This window comes from Morchella importuna, assembly GCF_003444635.1.
Source record: "Morchella importuna strain M04M26 chromosome Unknown Morimp01GS005, whole genome shotgun sequence".
NCBI lineage: Eukaryota > Fungi > Ascomycota > Pezizomycetes > Pezizales > Morchellaceae > Morchella > Morchella importuna.
The window spans coordinates 680,549-693,225 of NW_025763402.1; the positions used below are offsets into that span (position 1 = coordinate 680,549).

Sequence of the window (12,677 nt, forward strand, 5' to 3'; positions counted from 1 at the left end):
CTTCATTAAATATCTATGCATTAGTACTGGTGATAATTGCATAATCCAGTATCGGTAGATCTGGAGGGCCTCTCTCCATACAGCGGTAGATGCGCCTGCCCACAAAAGAAGGTTCGGCGTTCATGTTTATGGGTGAGACCGGCACATGCCTACATTCAATAGATATAGCGATACAAGTCTGGATTCAGTCATGCATCGAATACAACAATATACGGCCGCGGGTATTATTAGGGTCACAATGGCTCGAAGGTCATTGCAGCTGACGGATCATACACCCTTGACCGCGGGGCATCATCAAAATGCTATCAATGAAAGGTTAAACGACTCACGGAATTGCTTCTTATAGTTATGTTCGCGTTCGAGTCTAGCATTAGAAGTAGGAAGGTAGATTGTGTGGGACTTATGGCCTTGGTTATTCAATAAAGATAGAAGGATTGGAAGGAAGTGGCCATGCGCCTAGTGGGGTTTTTGGGATCTCTAGGCGAGTCTTTTGCCTTAGTAGGTCAAGAAACCTAATATCAACTACATATCCGGTGTTATGAGCTCTAGATTAGAGCAGGATAAAGTAGTTGGAGATCGAGTGATATGTTATGATGTATGCTATGATGTATCCTACCGTCAGACACAAGCCCCCATTTGTTCCCTGAACTTTTTCTTTTACTCTTCTACCCCAACCACATCACTTCTTCTTCTTTCCTTTCCCATCATCCACAATCAATATAACCATCATCTCTACCTCCATCAACACTGCCATCCAATATCAATGGCTGATTACTGGGGGAGGCCTGCTTTGGATAGCCCCGCGGCCTACCAAGAATTCCTCTTGTTTGTGATACCCACTAGATGTCTTTGGGACAACAAGGCAAAGTATATAAGTATCACTAACGTAATAAATAGGATCGAAGATGATATGGGGAGAATCATAAAGCTGGGATCCATCCACGAGCCCGATACTCTAGGCATACGTATCCAAGAAAACCTTCTAAATACCGTTTCGCCTTCACTCCACGCCGAGGTCAAACAGAATATAGGGGTGGATCCGAGGTACACCTACACCTACCTGATGAAGGAGAACATACAAACCGTCAAGCGCTTTGGTGAATGGGTCACAGCTGGTGACTACGAGTTGACGCAGAGGACCTTCGATGGCTTCAACCTCCTTGTGCTACATGGTCATATCTACACCATGGCCGCAAAGTACATGTGCACCGAGCTTCAGACCTGTGCCACGATTCACATTCACCGTCTTCTGGTTTATCAGCACGAAAATATCCAACCTTGGCACGACATCGAGTTTATGGGTTATCTCGCTGAACACCATAGTGTGGGCGATGACCACCTTCGCAAGACAATGGTCAAGAAGATCGCCTTTGACATCAAGAGATATGTCCACATGCCCCAATACGAGGCGTTGTGCATGAAGTTCCCGAGGATTGCACTCGAAATCACGAAGGAACTGATGCCAGCAACCATCGATCCGATTGCACCATTGGTTGTAAACCACGAAAATGTGTTCATCCTGGTCGACTCTCCTCTAAAACGCCTGATCGCTAGGTGTCTTGTAGAGAGGCGGGAGAAACTGGAAAGGGAGAGGGTTGAAAGGGAGAGGGTTGAAAGGGAGTGGGGAGGCCAGGCTGCCCAAGGCAATTGGTGAAGTAAAGAAAGGAGGAAGTCTGTTTCGGAAATGGTGGATGGCTGGCTGGGAAGGTGCATTGGATTTTGGCACTTTCAGTATGAATCAGTTCTCTTTCACTTTTTGTTGAAGCATGGCATCAAATTGAAATCGAGTCTATTTTCTGTTCCTTTTCTCTGTGAAATTTTGAAATGATAGAAACTTAAGGAAAAAAATGCAAGATAGCAATGATATAGGGTAAAAAACCAAGAAGAAAAAAGTGAAGACGAAGTGCATAATAATCAAGCAAAGAAAAGAAGTGAAGACAATGTAATGAAACAAAAAAAAGTAAAGACAAGCAATGAAACTAGGAAAAACGCAAGGAAACATAATTAAAGAAAGGCATCCATAATTTACCATCACCCACTCTAATTAAATAGACATGGACAATCATAAAATACCTATCAGAATTATGGACAGGATAAATGCATACGATATCACACAGTACAGTGATAACAGATTTGCGCGAAGGGTTATCCACAAACCCTATGGACTCTTTGACCCAGCTAGTGCCCTAAGGACTTCTTCACGCTCCTTCTCACCGAGCTTAGCGAGAGCAGCAGCAACACCCTTCAACGCGCTGCTGCCATTCTTCTGGATGAGAGATGCAACCTGGTTTGCGACGCCGTCCTGCCTTAGACCCTCAATCTTGGAAAGCACGTCCTTCCTGTTCTCCTCATACCAGCACGCAACCAAGCGGTCGTTCTCATCAAACAAGGTGCTCTCGCCATCCGCAACAATGAGCATCTTCAACCTCTCCAAGTTCTCAGTCCTGGTGGAACCCTTGTCCGCAACCGCCATCTTCTTCAAGAAGAGCTCCTCGTTTAATCTACGGCGGATACGCCAGTAGAAGAAACGTCTGGCATTCTTCCATTGGAGGGGCATACGGATAGCACCCTTGGCTTGCATACGGCCGGGTGTGTCGTGGAGATCGGCGAATTGGAGAGAGATTTGTCCGTAGACGGGCATGAGCAGCTTCTCACGCTCGACCATCTTGACCTTGAGGGTGGATTGCTCGTCCTGGGTGAGGTTCTTGTCGGCGAGTTGGCGGCGCAGGTCACCGTAGACGGGGTCAAGGCGGGCCATGGTGTCGAGCTGCTTGTCACGGCGGTACTTGATGTTCACAATACCTTCGGGCTCGAGAACACCAGCGCGGGCTTCCTCATCGGCGTACATCTCCATCATATCAGCATTAATAGTGGGGTCAACGACAACCTAGTCACAATGATTAGCCATAACTCTAAATATAATGTGAGAATGAGGAAACATACCCAAGATCCACCACGAAGCTCGCCGTAAGGAGGAATGTACACGAAGATAGGCTGCTCGTATTTGACGAGAGCATCAACGATGAAGGAACCATACTTGAGGACCTCGTTGTACATATCCCTCTGACCACCAGAGAAACCACGCCAGTTGGCAAGGATCATTAAGGGAAGTTGCTCTCCACGGTTGAAGTCGCTGATGGCCTGTGCAGTCTTGAATGCAGAGTTGGGGTACCAAACCTGACCAGCCTCGAGAGTAACCATCTCAGTCGAGTCTGGGTTGGCGGGGTCGGCAGGAGTAATATTCTCAACTGAGCGAGTCTCGACAGCAATGACACCAACAGGGATACCAGCAAGACGAGCACGACCAACAACGACAGTCCTGGCCCACCCACTAAGAGTCTCCTGGAAGGAGCCCTTGTCGAAAAGACCGGAGAGACCCTCATCATCCTTACCGGCAAGAAGCCATCTGACATCGTAAGGGTTCTTCTGTGGTGGCACAAATGTGATATCACGGTCCCAGGTATCGTTAGATGGAGAAACAGGCACAGGAGCACCCTTTCGCTCAGGAACGTATGCCATCCACTCAACAATCTTCTGCACACCCTCGAAATCATCGTTGGCAGTCAAGTGAGAAACACCATTGCGGTACATGATCTGGGTGCCTCCCAATTGCAAGTTGGAGGTGTAAACCTCACGACCGAGAAGCTTGTTGATGGCGGGGGCACCAGTGAGAATCTAAAAAATGATTAGCAAGTGATATCGCACAGCAAGCCACAAAATCCAAACTTACAATAGGTTGTCCTTCAATCTGGATTGCGCGCTGACCCAACCTAACCAAGTAGGCACCAATGCCAACGGAACGGCAAGTGACGAGGGTAAGCGTGAAGATGTCCTCATAAGCCTTGCTAGTTGCACCGGCAATCAAACCAGACCCCTTCAAACACTCAACACCCAAACCATCCTCCTGACCAACAATGGTGGTAATCTTGTATCTCTCCTCTTCATCGTCAATGATACGCTCCGTGATGACGGTCTTCTGCTTCCTGTCCGCGAACTTCTTGTGCATCTCAGGAGTGAGGTAAAGGTACTTGAAACCAGCCTCAGGCTTGTCGACATCATTCCAGGCAACGGAGAAATGGGGAATCAACTCTTCGGCCATACCAATTCTTGCACCAGAGTTTGCTGAGAGGTAGATCCTAGGAACGCCCATCGCTCTAGCGAGTTCGGTACACTTGTGGAAGAATCTGTCCTCTGCAGGTCCGAAAGAACCAATCCTGAAGGTGATATCGTTGGCAATGATGACGAACTTCCTGCCCTTGGGATACTCGGGGGTCTTTGCAGTTACTACCCAACCAACCATACCGTGTGTGTTGGTACCTGGCTCCCTCTGGACTTCGGTGAGGTCGCCCTGATCATCCAATACAAGCTCATTGTAGTCAAGGCACTCGGTGAGCTGAGGAACCTTCTCCTTGAAAGCAGACACCTTCTTCGCGGTCTTCAACCAGCTCTGATGAATTGCCTGTCTGAAGAGCTCGGGGAAATCATAGACGTATTGGGTTCCCATAAGGTGGGCCTTGTACCTCTTGGGCTGAAGCCACTCCTTAGCAGCATATGGGGTGTTGACTGGACGAAGGTGCATGGAGCCGGGCTTGGAGCCAATGCTGTGGAAGACCCATTGGCCCTTTTCGGTCTTTCTCTCTGCGTACATCTCGACCTGGATAACATAACCTGAAACGTTCTGGATGATGACACGGAGTGGATAAGCAAGGCCGCTCTTGGGATCAGTGCAGATGATACGAATCTCAGCTCCAGTGACACGAAGCCTCCAAAGACGTCTTCCAAATCTCTCAATAAATCCACCAAGAGCAGGCTCGATCTCCTCGGGCTCAGAGGGAACACAGGGGTGAAGTTGATGAAGATGTGGTTGAGATCAGAGTTGTTGTTTCCAATAATTTCCAAAGCGTCAAGAATATCATTGACCAGGCGATCAGTCTCAGAGATGAGGTAATCCGCTGTAGGGATTTCATCCCGCAGACGACCAGCTCGGACAACAGCACGGGTGAAGTATCTCTTGTCACTCTGGACCTCCTTGCCGTAAGCCTCATAGACGTGGATGTTACGGTTCTCAGTGAACACTGGCTTGATCTGGAAGTTCGACAATCTGCCAAGCTCAAGCTGGAAAGCCAAAGCCGGCTCAATGTGACGAATGCTCTCCTCTTCCCTGTACTCGGGTCCACGGAAGGTGAAGTAACCTGGGTAGGATCCATCCTTGTGACCGCAAATGAAGGTGATTCTTCTGACGTTGCGCGAGAGAAGCTCAGCCTTGAAATCGTTGATGAGAGGGAGAATCCGCTCCATAAGGTCCTTGTCATCCATAGACTCGGCATCCTGGACTGCAACGTTGCACACTGCTGAAAGAATCTCCTCCTCATCGATCTCAATTGCGCTGAGGGTCTGTGCCTTTCTGCGTCCCTCGAGGCTAGGCATGTGTCCTTCCTTTGTGTTCTTCTTACCTCCCTTTCCGCGTGGGATGAGCTCAAGCGCTCTGCCAAGTAGTTCTTCGGCTTCATCTAAGAAGGTGACGGGAACAATGACACCCTTTCGCACAGGCTCGGCCTCAGATTTTCCAACCAAGAATGAGAGATCACTGATGGAGCCAATACGCTTGAATTCGCTGCGCTCAACGGTGGGGGTAGTAGGAGCTGATGGCTGGGTCATTCCATACTCGGTAACGCCAACCTTTCGGAGCTGGAAGTCCCAGGTAACCAAAAATGGAGGCTCTGAGTCCAGGTTGTGGTAGTTGACGACGTGCAACTCGTAGGCCCTGTAAGCCCTGCGAACGTAGACTTCCAAAGCAGCAAGAGAAACCCAAGGATCGGCGTGAGCGAAGAATGTTGGAAGGACATCGAAGACTGTGTACTTCGAGTCAATGACTTCCTTCAAAGTGTCGAGCAGAGGAGTTCTGTGCTCCCATCCAGTCTCTCCATATCTTGATTCAACAACGGAAGAGCGGAGGATGTGCTCCATCTGGGTGGCTCTCTCTTCCAATGATGGCAAAGCACACTGGATGAGGACCTCACGGGCCTTGAGAGCAACCTTGGTGGAGGGGCGGGAGTCCAGCTCAGTGAGCTTCTTGAGGATTGGGCGGAAGAACTTGACGATTGGTCCATTTCCAGGCTTGTTGGGGCGGTACTCCTCCAAGATGGCGAGGATAAGGTTGTTCTTAGAACTGATCTTACTGTGTGAGAGAACTGCCTGGACAACCTTGTTGATATCCTCCTTGTTCTCATCACGAAGTTTCAAAATGACGTCCTCATCTCTAGTGTTTGCGCCCTATATTATTTTGTTTAGCATTATTTCCGAAAAAGACAAATTAACAGGAATTCTTACAGAGAAAAGCTTCTCAATGCTCCAATAATGTTCAAGAATCTGTAGGAAAACGGAAAGCTCGTGTGCCTTCAAGCCCTCGGCATATGCATCCATGATAGCCGTAAGGGGCGCCAAAGCCGACTTCAAAAGGTCAACATCACCAGGCTGAACATGGTCATCCAAGAAACGCTCGAGACCCTTGCGCAATGCCTTTGCAGGGAACTCGGCCTTCCTAGCCTTTGCCCTGTCGGTGATTTGGGAGAACAAGGCATCAAGCTTCTGCGGCATCCTGCTGTGCAAGGCTGAGAACTGAGCAGACCACTCACCGTAAGGGAGCTCAGAGTTTCTTAGAACCTCGATAAGCTCCTTGAGTGTGGTAGCCATGATAACCTGGTTGTCATAACCGTCGAGGATATTGCGCAAGATAGTGTTAAGCTGAGTGAACCTTTGGGGAGGCTTGTTACCTACAACCTGGGGAGCACCGAAGTTGGGAAGCTGGCCATCGAAAGGTGTAGCGTGCTTGACACGACTGGGGTCATCAAGAGCTAAGATACCAAGAATATCACCAGCTTCAAGGACGGCACCCGGCTGCTTGATGAGTTGCACGTGACCATCTTCTTGAGCAAGGAGCGGCATATACATCTTCATAACCTCGACTTCCGCAAATGCCTGGCCCTCTTGACATGCTCTCCATTCTCTACAAGGAATTTGACAAGCTTTCCGGGGGAGGGCGTCCTCAATTGTGTGGGATCGTTCTCCTGCTCCAAGAGACAGGTCATGCTATCGACACTCACTCTAGTAGCACCAACTTCCTCCTTCCAGTAGACGTTGTGACTTCGTCCGCCCAACAGGATCAAAAGACCACCGTCGGACAGTGCTCGAACACCGACACTGCACTTTGAGCCGTTGCTGAAGAGATGGTACGAATCCGAGCTCGACCTAGTCGCTGTGAACTTGAATCGCTTGCCTTCATAGATAAAGTCGATGGGGAAAACAGTCTTGAGAATGTCCTTCGCCGGCACCTGACCTCTCTCCAATGAAGTCCTGTATTCAGCCATGCATGCCTCACTGGCAACGTGCGCCTTAGTAACAGCTCCGCAAACGACAGCCAACATGGTGTCTGGTCGCTCGGCGGTGAGCTTGTTTGTGATAAGCTCATCGAGCCATCCTGTTGTAATGGTGTTGTCCTCGAACGCCGGAGTCTCAAGAAGTTTGATGAGGTACTCAACGGTAGTCCTGAAATCACCACGAATGCTCAATTCCTTCAAAGCGACAACCATGTGCTTCCTAGAGGCGCCTCTGTTCTCTCCGTATGCAAAAATGTGTCCAAACTGTGAATCTGAAAAGGAGTGGATACCACCGGCAGTACCAACTGAGAAATAACCCCAGACATTCGAGGAAGACCTGAAGTTGAGCTCGTGCATCATACCGCTGGAGGGCTTGAAACCTTCGCCAGGATCCTCGGAGGTGATACGGCAAGCTGTGGTGTGTCCCTTGGGGGCCGGCTTGCGCTGGGTCAGGTGTGAGTTTTCCTTGGAGAAGCCGAAGTCAATCTCGCCGGTGGATGCAGGGTCGACACCGTACATGAGACGAATATCGCGGATTCTGTGCAGGGGAAGGCCCATGGCAATCTGGAGCTGGGCAGCGGGAAGATTGACACCGGTAACCATTTCAGTGGTGGGATGCTCGACCTGGAGACGAGGGTTAAGCTCGAGGAAGTAGAACTTGTCATCTGAGTGGGAGTAGAGGTACTCGACGGTACCCGCTGAGACATATCCGACAAGTTTACCAAGTCGTACGGCGGCCTTCTCCATAGCATTGAAAGTGGCGGGGTTGGCAACCGTGACGGGCGCCTCCTCGATGATCTTCTGATGTCTTCTCTGTACTGAACAATCACGGCCAAACAGCGAGATGTTGTTTCCGTACTCGTCCGCCAGCAGCTGCACCTCCAAATGCCTAGCATTGCCGGCCAGCTTCATGATAAAGATGGGGGATCCGGGCACCTCGTTGGCAACCTGGCTGTAGAGACTGGCAAAGTTCTCATCAGTCTCCGCCTTCCTGATTCCCTTTCCACCACCACCCTCTGATGCCTTGATCATGACTGGGAACCCGATCTCTCGGGCCTTTGCCAAACCCTCCTCGGCAGAGTGCGTGCAACCCTTATCGTAGATCTCGTCGGCCACCGTAACAAGACCCTCCTTGTCGACAACGACCTCCTTGACGCCGGTACCGCTCCAAGGAATACATGGTACCTCGGCGTGCTGCGCAACAATCGTAGACGAGATCTTGTCTCCGAGCGATCGCATCGCCGAGCCGGGGGGCCCAATGAAGACAATCTTGTTTTTTGACGCCGCCAGCGATTCCGGCAGCTTTGGGTTCTCACTCGCATGTCCCCTGTTATCCGAAAATCAGTAAACTGCAATTGCGCGGAAGAGTAAGTTGGGGGGGGGGGGATTTGGCCCACCATCCTGCCCACACAGCGTGAACCCCAAAACGCTCAGCAACGTCTACAATCAACTCGACATTTGCGTAATTATTATTATTTGTGCCACCAGGGACCTGTAGGTTGTAGTTTTTTGGGGTTAGTATCGCAATTGCTATTTCACCCGGATATGGGGCCGGGCCAAGGGAAGATGGGGGGTTGTTGAGGTTGAAGTGGGGCGGGGGCGGGGGGAAGAGCTGGATACTGACCTCAACGTACTGGTCCGCCATCCTAATGTAGTCCGCGTTCGCCTGCAGATCCTCCGGCGTAGCCATAACCGTGAACTGGATCGCCCTCTCATCACCAAATGTCTCGTACGCCCATTTGCGCACACTTCTAATCTCCTTTACGGCCGCAATACCATTGTTTGCAATAAGAACCTAGAACACACACACACACACACGCAACCCAATTAGCCCCAAGTCCACTCTCAAACTTTCCCCCTCCCTCGATATTTAAAAATCATTGGCGCTCCCAAACCTTCTCAATGACAGTGTGTCCGTCGTGGGACGCAACAAAGTCCTTGACCGCGCTCGGGGCCGCAACCTCTAGCGAATTGCCGCCGATGAAGTGTGCGGGCAGATTGAACTTCTTTGAGTAGCTCGGCGTCACTATCTTGTCCTTCCCCCCCGGCTGGCCCGCCGTTCCGGTCGTCCGCATAATGGCGGCCACGGTGGCAGATGAGTCTGATGCCATTGTTTTATATATAATATAGATAAAGACTCGGGCGTGAGTGTAGGTGTGGGTATAGATATGTAAGAATAGGATTGGATTTTTGAGTTGCTGGAGTTTTTTTTTTGGTGGGTATCTTTTTTTTTTAGCCTCGGTGCTTTAGGGGTGTAGGCACTGGGGAAAAAAAGAATATTATTGCGCAGCAGGTAGATGGTGGAGCTTTCTTCTGGATGTTCGTACGGCGTGAGGGGTAGGATCGTCGGCGTCGTTTGTCGTGGTAATGGGAGAGAGAGAGAAAATCTAGAAGTGTGAGGATAATTCGTAACACTAGTACTACTCCACTCGGGGGGAATTGAGGTGGAGAGAGTGAGTGAGGATGAGGAGGTGGAAAACTTACAGGATGGCTTATTGAAAGAGAACGATTAAGAACACTTTGCAGATGGGCGATGGAGGAGGAATGAGGGTGGGAGAGGGAGGGCGGGGGGTGGTGGTGAGGGTCCTGTTGAAGTACTAACAGTCTAACACTGTCTTCTCTCTCTCCGTTGAGGGAACAAGAGCTAGCTAGGCTAGTTAATTGGGGCCCAACCAACAAAATGATAGGGAATTGTTTTTTGCGGGGCTCTGTTTTGTACGGGCAGGGATCTACTAACTGGTCCACCCTATGCCACTGCTGGGAGACCCGAGAGAAAAAAAAAAGAAACATAAGGGAAATACTCCGGCTATGGGGATCGGTTGGTTGGACGTGGTACCTTTTTTTTTTTTTTTTTTTGATTTCTTCTACTCTGCTCTCTCTCTCTACTTGCGAAAAGAAAATACAGTCAGTTTCTACTTGGGGTAATAATCCCAATCTCAGATAGGCAATTCCCCTTTCCCCCACCAAAAAAACGATCCTCCCCCCTCCATTAGCTCGGCGAGACCTCTCTAGATCGCTCAACCTCAACCCCCTCTCTCTCTCAGATCTTCTCTTTTCACTCTTTCCCTCAACTTACCTCCACAACCCCAAAACAATTCCCACCATCGAAAACAGGACTAGGGGCAACGTGTTGGGAAGGGCAATCATTAATTCTCGCGCAGCAAAAAACGTTGGGGATTTTTTCCGCCCGCAGGAGGGGAGGGGAGGGGTGGTGGACCGTGATGGTGGTGGGAGGGGCCCCTGTACGGGTGTGCTTGGCAAGAAAGACTTGAAAGAGGCCTAGTGGCATAGTAAGAGGGATCCGCGTAAAGCTCTCTTTTACTCTACCATGGAGGAGAGGACCCGTAAATAAACATACATACATACGGTACCCAGTTGTTCCTGGATGGCCCGAGCTACAGTATCGTATCTATCTAGAATGCGCGATTTGATGGCAGACAGATATGGTGCCTATCAGCGCCCAGGGGCAGAAGAAGGAAGCATCGGGAACATCTGGTCGCTGTCGCTGTCCGAGATGGGAGTTTGTTTTTGGCATGCGGCTGCTGCTGCTGCTGACGTAAGGCAGTAGAGAGTAGATGGAGAATTCAATGGAGTGTAGAGTGCAGTGCTCTTTCCTTCTTTCCTGCCGGCGCTCGATCTTTTTGCTTTACCCTCGATTGATCTGCTTTTTTGTAATTTACTTTGCTTTACTTTGCTTTACTTTACTTTCTTTGTCGGCGCCGGCGCCCGGCCCTGTTCTGTTCTGTTCTGCCCTGTTCTGTTGGGCCTCCGACCTCGCATCCTCACGCACTCACTCACTCTTTCATAGCACTTCCTGATATCGGTCGGTCGGTCGGTTGCTGTGCTGTGCTGTGCGCTGCGCTGGGCTCAACAACATTGGTCCGAGGCCTACCTAGAGTAGGTCTCACAACCAAAGCCAAAACCAATCCCCCACAACAACTACATCCAGTAAGTGAGTAATCACCGTCACCCCAAAAATTTCGCAGCCGGGTCTCCCCCCACCACGGCGAATCAGATCAGCGCGGACCCAGAAGCAGAGTAAAAAATATTACTAGTGCTACTAATATTACCGGGGGCCCGGGGTAATGTTTCGCGTATATACCTACATATATGTCATACTCTCTGCCCAGTGATGATGGTCATCACTCGGGTCGGGGTACATACTACATACTTACACGGAGCTGGGAAGGAAAACCCGGTACGGTTTGCGATTTTCAGGGACCCAATACGCGGGCGCGGGACTACATAAGCTTCGGGGTGTCGGGGTGTCGGGGTGTCGCGGGGGGGTCTGATTGGGTGCCCGGCGGGGGGTGAGACATTGCGAGTGATTTTTGGTGATGCGTGGGAAAAAACTTGACGGCCCTTGATTTGCTTTGCTATATATATATATATATATATGGCAAACCTGAATCCTGTCTGCTCCGAGGGCTGAACGGATATGAGGCGAATCGGAGGATCGAGGTGCACTGCACGGGGAGCGTGTGAGATGGCCGTCGATAGAGTTTGAGTTTGGGTTTGAGTTTGCTAATTATACATGCAACTACTGTACTTGAAGCTTAAGCTTGTTCGTGTTCTTGTTCTTGTTCTGATGGGCTCGTATGTCACCACGTCATGTCATGGCATATGTATGTACGCTTTCTTTGACTTATGTAGCAGGTGCTTAGCAGGTTCTTTTCCTGTTCTTTCTCCGGCTAGCTAGCTGGGTTGGTGATCGTGTTGTTTGGTGGGTTTTTTTTTCCCCTTCTCCGGCCTGGCACGAGTGCAGTGTGTTTTACAACTCTACACGAAATGATGGCCCCGTGTACTTAAGAACAACTCACACAATAAGCAAGGCAAAACAAGCAAGAAGCCCCGGATCGATCTGGAAGAGGACTGTCAAATCGTAGCTGTATTGCGGGGGCTCGATGGTGTATTCTCAAACCACGGCCATGCGTGGCTAGATATAGATATAGATACAGATACTGTATCTGCCTGCAGCTAGCCATGTAGCTATGTAGCTGAAGCTAGCTGCGAATGTCAGAGCAGATCTGGAAGAGGACGACTGCACATGTCAAATCATAGCTATATTCACAAGTCTCGGTGGTACATGTGAAACGCGGGGTTATTTTGCCTTCCTGGTTGGTGGCCTGTCTTCAAGACTGCGAATATTAGATCAGTCAGAGCTTACAAAGCTTTATAAGCCCTAACCCACGCGGGCCCTAACCCACACCGGGGGTCCGTTCCGAGGCTAACTGGCCCTGGAGAGCTCCGATAAGATAAGTTCATGCTCAGTCATCGCGGCTCTTGTCGATAACGATCCTC

General features: G+C 50.0%; 3 protein-coding genes across 3 annotated transcripts; 1 reads left to right on the forward strand and 2 right to left on the reverse strand.

Annotated features, from left to right (window-relative positions):
• Positions 1–763: 763 nt before the first annotated feature.
• On the forward strand, positions 764–1,654 carry LAJ45_02728 (uncharacterized protein; the record flags this gene model as incomplete). The annotated part of the gene is made up of 1 exon (XM_046112319.1): positions 764–1,654. The coding sequence occupies one exon, from the start codon at positions 764–766 to the stop codon at positions 1,652–1,654; it is 891 nt and encodes a 296-aa protein (XP_045974445.1).
• A 504-nt stretch (positions 1,655–2,158) lies between these two features.
• LAJ45_02729 (uncharacterized protein) lies at positions 2,159–9,487 on the reverse strand (the record flags this gene model as incomplete). The annotated part of the gene is made up of 9 exons (XM_046112320.1): positions 2,159–2,887; positions 2,944–3,675; positions 3,731–4,678; positions 4,738–6,273; positions 6,331–6,978; positions 7,104–8,703; positions 8,774–8,868; positions 9,001–9,171; positions 9,272–9,487. 9 exons carry the CDS (start codon positions 9,485–9,487, stop codon positions 2,159–2,161), a joined length of 6,675 nt encoding a protein of 2,224 aa, XP_045974446.1.
• A 168-nt stretch (positions 9,488–9,655) lies between these two features.
• LAJ45_02730 (uncharacterized protein) lies at positions 9,656–10,665 on the reverse strand (the record flags this gene model as incomplete). Its single annotated transcript, XM_046112321.1, has 3 exons — positions 9,656–9,763; positions 9,861–9,962; positions 10,453–10,665. The coding sequence occupies 3 exons, from the start codon at positions 10,663–10,665 to the stop codon at positions 9,656–9,658; spliced, it is 423 nt and encodes a 140-aa protein (XP_045974447.1).
• Positions 10,666–12,677: the final 2,012 nt, after the last annotated feature.